The sequence below is a fragment of the Drosophila novamexicana genome, unplaced genomic scaffold (assembly GCF_003285875.2).
Source record: "Drosophila novamexicana strain 15010-1031.04,08,12 unplaced genomic scaffold, DnovRS2.1 tig00004555-arrow-pilon, whole genome shotgun sequence".
Taxonomy (NCBI): Eukaryota; Metazoa; Arthropoda; class Insecta; order Diptera; family Drosophilidae; genus Drosophila; species Drosophila novamexicana.
The window spans coordinates 4,090,678-4,102,255 of record NW_020825052.1 but is presented as its reverse complement, the minus strand read 5'-3'; the positions used below and the strand labels follow the sequence as shown (position 1 = coordinate 4,102,255).

At 43.2% G+C, this 11,578-nt stretch overlaps 2 protein-coding genes across 2 annotated transcripts; both read right to left on the bottom strand.

Annotated features, from left to right (window-relative positions):
- Positions 1-1,209: 1,209 nt before the first annotated feature.
- On the bottom strand, positions 1,210-2,907 carry LOC115770335. The gene has a single exon (XM_030715573.1). It carries the CDS (start codon positions 2,905-2,907, stop codon positions 1,210-1,212), a length of 1,698 nt encoding a protein of 565 aa, XP_030571433.1.
- Positions 2,908-3,035: 128 nt separating this feature from the next.
- On the bottom strand, positions 3,036-4,649 carry LOC115770334. Its single transcript, XM_030715572.1, has 3 exons — positions 4,543-4,649; positions 4,025-4,311; positions 3,036-3,931 (listed from the first exon to the last, which is right to left on the bottom strand). The coding sequence occupies exons 1-3, from the start codon at positions 4,647-4,649 to the stop codon at positions 3,036-3,038; spliced, it is 1,290 nt and encodes a 429-aa protein (XP_030571432.1).
- Positions 4,650-11,578: the final 6,929 nt, after the last annotated feature.

The following is an 11,578-nucleotide window of genomic DNA, read 5'->3' as shown; positions in this document are numbered from 1 at the left end:
GTTGGAGCTGAAGCGTTGCCTTTGGAGTTGGAGCCACGCCAAATGGAAAACTGTGCGCCGCGTGTGTCTATGTGTCTATGAGTACGTGCGCCTCAATGACTTTCAATTAAATCAATATTCATCGTTTTGGCTGCCTCGGGGTCTAAATGGCAACGGGCGGCCCCGGCCAGGCACAAGCTGGGACAGAGGCTGAGGCTGTGGCTGAGGCAGTTGCTGCAGCGACTCCGCTCCTTGATTAGACGCGACGCGGCCACGACAACAGCAACAATAACAGCAACAACAACAGCAACAACAAACAGTTAACAGCTAACATCAATGGCTAACAGCAAAAGCAACAGCAGCAGCAGCAGCATGGGAAAATGTGCAATTTTGGCCAAAAATAAATAGCAAAAGCTTGAGGAGACCAAGCGAATGAGATACCTGAGTGGCCTGACCGAGCCTGGGCACATTCATTGCGCAAATTTTGTGGACTGTCTGTGCAGCCAGTCTGCAATCAAAGATACACCACCAAATAAACATTTGAATCACTTGCCCGAGCCTTTCACAAAAACAACATCAAGCATAAACAAAAACAACCACAGCACAGAAGTTGGCTTAGACGAGAGCCGCGCGCGAGCAAATAATTAATGTTTGCCAATAACCGAAGACACTTCCAGCGCTCGCAACTGCCAGTTACTGATCCCCAGCCCGCCAGCAGACCAGCTCGCCCGGTGTCGAAGCCAACTCAACAAGTGTGCCCGCTGGTAATGCAAATGAGGCGTTTGTAATTGTTAGCTGCAGTTGGAGGATTAGGGTGAAGGCAGAGAGAGTGAGAGAGGGAGAGAACAGTACGGCTTTTAGGAGTCAGTTCCTACAAATATTAGAAGACGCAGGAAAGAACGGCACGCCGAAGAATAGACACTCTTTTAGAATTATCATCATCATATATACACATATCATATAGCTGCCATAGTAATGAAAGGTCGAAAAACTGAAGAAGAAGAAGTGCTTATTATATGGTGAAATTGTGGTAAACTGTGTTTTATGTTGTCTATTGCCACAATTACCACAGCTTGGCCAGTAAGATTTAAAATATAGTTAGACAAAATGCATTTTTTTTTATAATTTTAAAAAGTTTCACTAAGAAAACCCTTTTCACGAGCAGAAGATTTTAAGATTTTCTATAAACATAACTATCTCAACGCCCCAATATTACACTCCTCCTGTTGATCAGGAATTGGAGCCCAGCCAACGCTCATAGATAAAGCATGCAGTGGATAACAATATGCCACATAGCCAAACTCCAGCTGCCGCATAGTAGTACTCCAGATCATTGGAATTCACTTCCTGGTATCTGGCACGGTTTACAAAGCGCAAACGTCCGCTCTGAATCCCATGGGCAAACCCATCGCTTTTCATCTTGAGCAAGATTCCGCCCTCGAACATGCGCCGCACATACCAATTGAAGATCTTTAGGTAGGGGCGCCCATAGGCCGCGGGCATGAAGAAGGGCTGCTGGTAGATGATCTTCGGTAGCTTGTGGAATAATGGAACGCGTAAAAACTTTTGCTGGTACAGTGCAAACTCAATGCTATCTTCAAAACCGTTGTGCAGCATGCTGGTGTTCAGTTCGAGTCGATATTTATCCACCAGCTGCTCCGGTGTGACTACCAGACGTTTGACAAGCTGCGGATGCAGATCGGGCAGCTTGTGTAAAAAGTTCAATTCGACTTCCTCTTGCGGCAACTCGTAATCCGTGTCCTTCAAGTCGTCGAAGGTGTTCAGCTGCCTTTCATAGAGGCCCGCCGCCAAATTGCTGGATAGCTGCGCCAGGTAAAGATTGGTTAGCATTAACCCAGCTACTGTCATTATAATGTAAAGCAGCAGGCGACGTGGCGCAGGTGGAGCAATCAGATCTCTGCCAGGTGGCAGAAAGAGCGATAAGCGCAAAATTTCCAGAAAGGCGCCACTCAACGTGCTGCCTCCCTGAGAGAGCAGAAATGATGCAGCACTACAGTAGCTCAACATGGCCACACATGCCAGCCAGGTGACCCAGCTGTAAGGCTTCAGCAGATACATATACCTGGGCAACAGCTTAGCTGATGGTGCCATTAGAAAACTGTTCTCATGCCAGAGGACAACACTGCCCGTGAAATTCGGTGTCTCTGCCAGCAGATACGGTAAAAAGTCGACGATACGAGTGCTAAGCGCTTCATTAGCTTCCTTCAAGGTATCCAGCGTGCGAGTTCGTATGCTGCCCTTGTAGTGGCCAATAAAGTCCAGTACCATACGCAGCATATAACCAGCATATATAACACGTTTTCGATGGTCTCTAAAAAGAAAGGCCCTCGGTGCGCCGCTCGGAAGAATGCCACAAGTTATCTTAAACCCATGAAAATCCCAAAGCAAGCCACGCGTGCGATGAAAATACTGTAGCGTGGTTTCCATCTCCAGCAGTCGTAGTTTCGGATACGGCATATAGCTATACAGCTCCTGAGTGCGCGGCAAGACCACCAGAATGTGCACCATTCCCTGACGCCAGCAATGCGCAAAGAGCTGAAACAACTTACCCGGCGTGGCCGCCGGATAAATGATGAGCACCTGCAGTTGCTGAGCACGCCACAGCCAGGTGGTGAGATAGTTAACCATGCTAAAAGCATGCGCGTCCTCTAGAAATATGATGGTCAGAGCACGTTCACTAAAGTTGCCATTAAGCACAAGCTGCAGCGTCGCATTGCTAATCCGAAGTGTTGGTATGGCAGGTTCTCTAGTTGGCATCAGATTATCAAAAAGCGACTTGTTTCCAAACTCGACGTACACATTAAGTTCCATGTCGTACAAAGCGTTGAGCTGATCAATGCACTGGCCGACAAAGCTGCCCGGCAGCAACGTTAGATTCTGTAGCGTGTTCAGGTAAAGTAAGTCCATTGGAGCTCTTTGGGTCACCAAAAAGTTGGCGTGCTGCTTTTATAGATATAGCTAAGGGCAGGCCCTATCATTAGGACTACAATGTATTCCACTTACAGCACGTTTATTGAAATGTGTTAAGTGTATATTTAACCGTACAATTGAAATTGCTTAGTCATGTGCCCACGAAACCGCTCCAGCATGAAGCAGAGCATTGACAATACCAAACCCACAGCCCACAAGATATATGCATAGTAATAAAATTCCAAATCGTATGGTTTTAGCTCATCCTCCTCACCACGCATAAGCTTGGTGATGCCACCTTCGATTGTTTCCTGCCATGCATCGCTCTTCATCTTGGCCAATATGCCACACTCAAAAATACGTCTGAGATAGATATTCAGCATGTTAAGGTAGGGCAAGCCGGTGACCACTGGGACGGACATGAAACCATCAATGAAACTCTGTGTTGTCAGCTTGAAGAGCGGTACTTTCAGCAGGCGCTGTTGATAAAGAATGCCATCCAGGCGATCGATATAACCAATATACATGTAACTTGTGTTTAGAGCAATTCGAGAAGCATCCACAACGCTGACGTCAACAACGATAATGCGCCTTTTAACTGCATCTGGCATGGACTGCGCCTTTTTAAAGGTCTCGGCATAGGAATTTTCTAGCAGCAGTGGATAGGGGGCGCGTACGAGATCCTCGAAAGTATTGAACTGCGGTTCAAACAGACCCGATGTCAGCATGCTCGAAAGCAATGCCAGATAAAAGTTCGTCAATATAAAGCCAGTCAGCATCATCATGAAGTGGATCGTAACCTGTTGCCAGTTGGAAAAGCTGATCACCGGCTGTGGGATAAACAACAGATGGCACCAGCTGCTCAGAAAATGCTTGCCTATTTCGGAGACACCATTTCCATTGCTGCTGCTATAAAGCATTAGCATCCCGTATCCAATTGTTCCAGCTACTGCGAGCCACACAGTCCAAGTGAAAGGGCGAGCAAAATACAAATATCTAGCAAGGGGCCGGGCATGTGGCACTGCAATATAATATTTGAGAAGATAGAGTGGCGCAGTGCTAGTTTGTTTCACGTGAAGGTCTTTCGGATAACAAATAAAATCCATGGTTCTACTTGCAAACAAAGCAATGGCAGTAATTTGTAAACGCTCCTTGGGAACCTCATCCAAGATCCGGATCGTAGCATTGTGGCGTCGACTGAACTCCTTAAAGGCGTTATACATATACCCGGCATAGACCAAGTGACCCTGACGATTCACATACGAAAAAATGCGTGGCTCAATTGAAAATAAAATTGTACGAATTGGGTATTTTTGAAGATTTAATAGCTGCCGCCATCTGTTGAGGTAATCTTCCAGCTGCGTCAATCGCAGGATTCGAATTGATGGATACGGATTGTAGCTATAAAACAACACTTTCCGGTGGAGTTGTTGAATGAGTAGCACATTGATAAAACCTTCTCGAAAGCAGTACAAATAGAGCTCCTCTTGCCAGATGTTTGGCTCCTTCGACGTTATGAAAACAATGTGAAGCTCATGGAGTTGTCACAAAAGGCGTGGCAGAAGAGCAGCCACTGGAGCATCAAGTGGAGGGCTTTGTATGTAAGCTACGATTAATGTTTTTTCGGTAAACCTTCCAAACACACGATAATCATTAGAGCAGTTCTCTGATAGCTGAATTTGGATTCTAGGCGTATCCAGAAACTGTAGATCCAACATAACCTGAGAGCTATTCTTCATGTTGATAAAAATGTTTAATCCGATTTTGTAGACACCATTGAGTTGTTGCAAGACTTGCAACAGTCCAGTTGATTGAGTTGGTTGTGAGTTAACAGCGTTGACTCCACTCGTTTGAAGAGCAATCAACATCAGAGGCAGCGACATTAATATAATAGATATATGCAACCAAAATAACATTTTTGGCCTTATTCAATTAAACCTAAGTCCGTCAAGGCTTAATTTCTGGAATAGTCAACGCTCTATGCACGACCAAAGGAGACTATGCGGTTCTGGGAGCAGCTAGTTCACTTTTTATACTTCTGACTGATTCTTATCAGCCTTAGCGGCAATTACATATTGCGCCAAGTGTACGCTTACATCCAAGTTCAAGTTATGCGCAGTTACTTCCAAGCCAAATCAGCTTGGTCTTATCGCCCATCGACCAAATGGTCGTTTGACCACATAATTGTTTGCTGGGCCTGGGGCTATTTGTTCCAAATTGACCAAGTGGTTATCTATTTATATAAGAATGTTGGTCTTGACTGACTGATTGTTAATCACGCCATGAAAGCTTGGAAGCTTAAAACTCACTTTTAAAATATGCATTTGAAACGTCTTTTGCGCTGATCACAAAATGTTCGTCCACTTTCAAAGAATTTAATTATAAAACAGCGAATACAATTTTAAGTGATTTGTGAACTTATAAAAAAAATGTTCGAATTTTTTGAAGATTTGTAAGCTTTATTTTGGCCACGGGCCGTGCTTTAGCTGCAGCGGCAATGTTTGAAACTCGTTAGCCCACAACAGCAACAACAGCAACGATTGAAAACAATTTAAAATTGAAATCGCTCATAAATTCTGTCACTAATTGTAAAGAATGGGAGACCTTGAATTCAAATCAACGGCTCAGTCAGCAGTCAGCCAATGGCTACTGCTAGGCAAATGTCTTGAAAAATTATGAAGCTACACAAATCTACAAAAACCAGCAATAGTCACAGCAACGACAACAGCAGCAGCAGCAGCATTTGCAGCAACAACAAGAGTATGCGATATCCATTGTGTTTGAAAATAATGATAAATAAATATAAATTTCAAAGGCAAACATAAAGAGCTATTGACTGTTGACTTTTATGAACAATTAGGCGGCAGCCACTTAAAGAGGCGAATATATTGAGATACAGATACGCAGATACAAATACATAGATACAGAGTGCAGGCATATAAGGCATACAAGTGTAGCGCTCACATGGTTAATGGGCCTCTCTATGGGTTCTCTATGGGCCTGGCCAACAATAAACTGCAATTGATTAGATCGACAACTGCAGCACGCAACTGCAAACAGCCAACGGGGTGTGGGGGGAGGCGGGTCGAGGGCGTTGCAAACTTGTGTGCCTTTGGACTTCAATTAATGCATTCAAAGCATTTATGCAAATGGCGGGAAATAATTTATCACCCATTCAAGACGCAACAGCAACTGCAACCGCAACAATTGCAATAGCTGCAATAGCAACAGCAGCAGCAACAACAGCGGCAGCAACAACAACAATCAAACCTTCTATGCAAGCATTGCAATATGCAAAAGTTTTGTTCATTAGCGCAACGCCCACGCAGTTAACATTCAGTGGGCGTGGCCACAATCCGCACACGTTCTCTCAGAGTGTTTTTATTTTCATTCTCGATTTTATTTTGGAGGCGGCATCGTTTGATATGCTTTGCCTCAGCTGTCGATTTGATTTTGTTATTGTTGCATTTTATATAATTAGTACTTAATTTATCATTTTTTGTGCCGCACTCAATTGCTTGGGTTGTTGTTGTTGAGAAATCGGCGCAAGGTTAGGAGATTAGAGATTTAAAGGCTGTTGTGGGCTGCGCTAGATTGGTTTAACTTATTGCAATGTGGGTAGGGCTATTTCACGACATGGCTCTGATATATATTACATATTTCTCAGTGATGATCGGGTTCTGTTTGGAGACCCAAAAGAACAAACTCATGATATTATTAACCAATTCCCTTCACCATCATAATAAAGTTTTAGTGTTCCACTTTCGATCGGTTTATGTTTAAAAGGTAATTTCTCTATCACTCCTTCTTCGTTCTTGTCAATCCGTTAGTAACGCCCACACAATTCGACACACTCTTTGTGTGCAGCGAAAGACAAAACCTGACCATAACATTAAAATAACAATCATCTACCAGTTACTTATCGCGTCACATCGTAGAGACCACCCTCTGCCGCTCCCAGTACCAGGCCAATCGTTACCCAACGATCTGTTTAAAGTCTAAGTATGCCCCAGAGCTACATTTGAGTTATTCGCAGTCAGAATTGAAACTGTAGCCGTAAAATCAATTTGCCAAAACGTCTACAACTTCATCACACAGTCAGTCCATTTAGTCATAGTCGCAGTCATGGACAGACAACGAGATCTAATCGGTATTTGGGCATCTGAGCTATTGAGGCCGCCTCATGCCAAATGCCGAAAAAAAGTCGGACTATCGACATCGGACAACCAACCGCCCCATCTGCTTACACCAACTTCAGCTGGCAACTCATAGCTGGAAGCGCTGGGCATAGGAAAATACATACTAATATTTCTTGTCTATATCAATTGACTTTTCGGGGCAACATAAATTATATAGCCGCGACCAGCAGACGGTGCCAAAGACAATAATTCGCAATCGATCGATCGATTGAGGGAGTGGAAGAGACAGTTGGGCTATGCAATTTTCGCCGCACAACTAATGCCTGAGATTTGGCTAAATGGGTCACAGCTACGAGCTGAGAATTGCAATTGCCAATGAGAAAGTTATCGGGCGCTGCTGCGGTCACTGCTCGCTGGTCAGTGGTCAGTGGTCGGTGGTCAGTGATAATGGGTTTATCGCCAGGCCGATGGGCAAGTTATTAGCGTGACCGGGGTTAATCAAAAAATTGCTGACCCTTGAGCACTTGCTGTTGCTGGGTGTATTGTATCGATGCTGGCCATAGACAAGCATATGCATTAAAAATTAATTGACTATCATAAAATTGTGGTTGCTGACCAAAAAAACCAAAAAAAAATTGCTTAATCAAAGAGTAGGTGAATGCTCGTATGTTTAAAGGCGTTGGCTGGCCGGCTTGAACTTTGCGCAAGCCAAGTTAATGGGCCATAAACATTGCTACGGTAAAAGTCAAGCGATTGTGCGCCTAATTTGTCGCTTGCCAGGCCAATCAGGCCGCCAGCAGCAACATGTTGCCGGCAACACAGCATAAACAAGTGCAGCGGCAACAGCAGCAGCAGCAACATACAAATCATGCGAGAGTGCGTATGTGTGTATGTATGTGTATTGGCTGTCAGTTGCTGACATTTGCAGTAGTCCAATATGTTTGACATTCATTGGCAAGCCGCATGTTGCCAAGTGACTGACATTTTGCCGCTTGCATAACAGGCAGCAACAGCATTCACAGCAGCAACATCATCAGCAGCAACAGCAACAGCAACATCTAACAAGCTGGTAAATCAAATTCCGTAAATCGACTGATTGCATTTCTTGTTATCGATAGCCAGATGCAAATATCGTTGGTAACATGATGCCGCAGCAAGTGTGTCAAAATATCATGGCTAACCGACTAAACGCCTTTTTAGTCATTTTTAATTTCAGCGCTTTTGTTTATGGCCCATGCACTTGGCCATAAAAACCACCATTCTTGTCAACAATTGTTGATTGATTGCCAACGAGTTGGTGGCATTTTCATGCAGGTGTTGCAGTGGAGTGTTGTTTTAATTTAATTTAATTTTCCATTTGTTTTTAGCTATTGTTTTGCATATAAAACTCAACTGCAATGGCGTACTAAAAATAACACTAAAGATAAAGTATGCTGCCGAATTGTAATAAATCAGTTAAACTTTTAGATTTGATACTAATTTAAGGCTTTAGTGTGGATTTAATGTAAGATACTGCTTTTGGAGAATTGGGAATAAAAATGTACAGACACTTTATGTTTAATCTTAAATATTAGACCTTAAGTTTCATTCAGTTTATCTCATTATATAGCCAATTATTGCAAATATTTATTCTATTCTATCATGTCACAGTTTGATAGCTACTGATATAGCACTTAAAAACAGCATCCCAACAAATTCATCATGGAAAGGGTATTGTGTATACGATGGCAATCGACTACAACATTTGAGCCAAAGTGCGGAACTTCAGTCAAAACATCACGTTTCGTTACAAAAAATTATTGCAAGTCCGGTTTTAATAAGGAAAATATGCAAGTTGATTATATTACCAAAAACAAATTGCATTTCGACACATTAACTTTACGTCTTTGGTCTTAAGGAAACAAAACTTTTCTCCTTGAATTCTATGCTATGTCATTTTGAAGCCCGTTTCCGTTTCCGTTTAAATGTAAATGTCAGGTGCTGTCATGCAACCAAAATTCCATCTTATCTTAAATGCTTTGTCACTTGACTTTTAGCGCGTAATTATCGCAAAAGCATTTTGTTAAGCGCGCCTACACCAGGAACAACATCAACGACAGCAACAGCAACTATTGCTAAGGTAACAAAAAGCGCTAAGGGGCCAAAAGCGGCTTTGTGGCTTGTGTTAATAACCATAAAAAGTCAATGCAGCTCTCGCAGCAAACCAAAACCAAAACTTAAACCAAAAACTAAAAACCGAAGAGAAAAAGTTGTGAAGCAAACGCAAACTAAGCCATAAAAATATGTTTAACACACCCTCTGACAAAGCTGTTAACAGCGTAAAATGCGTAGGATAAATCCGTAAAAAGTGTATTGCTGTGGTGGCATTTGGTGTTTTTGTTGCTGCTGTTGCTGCTGCGACAACTGACGACGAGTTGTTGGCAATTTTTCTTTTTAGCACTGGCGACAAACGACAATTAAAATGCAAACAAATTGAATGTGTGTTCGGGTGTGTGTGTGTGTGTGTGCTTGTGTGTATGCAGAGGGTTTGTCTAAGTGTTTTACGCCATAAAGTAGCGCACTTAACTTGGCCAGCAGCAACAGTTAGAGCAGCAGCAACAACAATCAGAGCAACAGCAACATCAACAACATGGGCTTTGCAATTGGTTGCTGCTGCGCACGCGCGCAACATTTTTGTGTGCCTGGAAATGCGGCGAAAGTTGGCGTGCCGTTATTTTAATTGCAACATGTTGCCCGGTAATTTGTCTGCACTCGTAAATGTTGCGACGCTAATTGCCTAGCAAATACTACAGCAACAGCAACGAAATTGTTAGGAGCAGGGGCTACGATGAACTTTGTAAGCAATCGTCTGTGCGCCGAAAATTGATTTGAGTTAGTCTAGTGTTAACGCCCTAGGCCAAAACTTAACTAATCAATTCCTGCCAGCCCTCGAGCACACATTAACCTGTCAACGTGGCCAAGTTTGCAACACATTTAGTGAAGGCCGCAAGGCCTGGGCCACAGAAGCCAGAGAATCAAAATCAAAATCTAATCTATAAGTAGTAATCAAATTTGTGCTTGCAGCCAACAAACGTCGCCTGGACGCGCGCATACGTGGCTGCCGCACAGCCCGTAATTATGCAACACATGTTCAGCGCAACAATTGGCCATAATTTAGTCAAAGGTAATTGAGTAAGCGCGGCGCAGCGCGGGCCAACGCCGTTGCGGCTGGCCTATCATTAAGCCACAATTTCAAGCCCAAGTTCTCTGCTTCGCCTTCACCCCTGCTCTTTGAGCAGAGCACGCATTCAGTAGTCGCCCTGATTGGGGAAGCCCGAGGAATCGTCTCTGCCACCGTGCTGCATGCTACCTGGCAAACTGGGCGCCTTGTTTATTTATTTCTAGTTAGACGCACATTACCTATCCATAGTTACTTAATTGTATGGCATCCCTCGCTCATCATCCCGATCTCCTTGGCCTGCCTACTCGCTGGCTTGGCGGAATAAGTATCTGAGCTCTGAGCTGAGCTGCATTCCTTGGGTGTGATATGCAAGCTGGAAGATCAGTGAGCCACCGAGAGTATCCTTGAGGTAATTGCAGTGTTTAATGATTGAAAAGAAGTCAACGTGAGCTAAGCACAGATATGGAGAATGATTGAGATTGCTCTTTAATTTGCGGAAATTGCGATGGCCAGAAGTGGTTTTACAAAAGCGAAGAGCGTTTTCAGAAGCAACAAACTCTAGAAAAGCTGCCAGGCTAGCTCTATTTAAACTCTGTCTTACACAAAAGATTGGAAATCTAACAATTTGGTATGACGAGATTTAGAATTTAGAAAGTATACTAAGAAATACAATTATTAGTTTGCTTGGTTACTCTGCAAAAGTCTCTTACTGCTTAGCTCCGACCTTCCCCTTTCGAGACCCAAGACCCAAATCGGCAGCAAGTTGCAACTGGCGCTCCCCTATAACTTTTTGGTAGCAACCACAGCCCAAATCGGCTTTGGGAACATTTAAAGCAACTGCTATCCGATCTACTGGCCATATTTGTTGAACACTTCACTTCATTTGTGCCACTTTATACACCTACAAATGTCACTCAAAGCAAAAAACATGTTAATTTACGAAACAGCAAAGCTTAAAATACTCCTAAACACAAAAACAACAACAACAAAAACAACAACAATGGTTAACAGACTTAGCCAAAAAAGGCTAAAAACTGCAGCCAAATAGAGAGCGAAAAAAAATCAAACAGCGACGAGATCACAAGTCACGATAATGATAAATCGCAGCTAAACATTTAGCCGGGTTACCGCTGCCACAAAAGGTCGAGGGTGGATACCGACTACAACAACAACAACAATAACAAAGATAATAGCAAAAAAAAGTAGTCACAGTAGCAAGAAAATTTTATTTACTCATTGTACAATAAAGAAATAAATAATAGCAAAACGTCAGCAACAAAAAATGGAGTAGCCAAGCAAAAAAAAAAGGAAGGCAACGTGTCACAGTTCGTGAAATAACAATAGTTCACAACCGGCCCCAGCGGCTGGA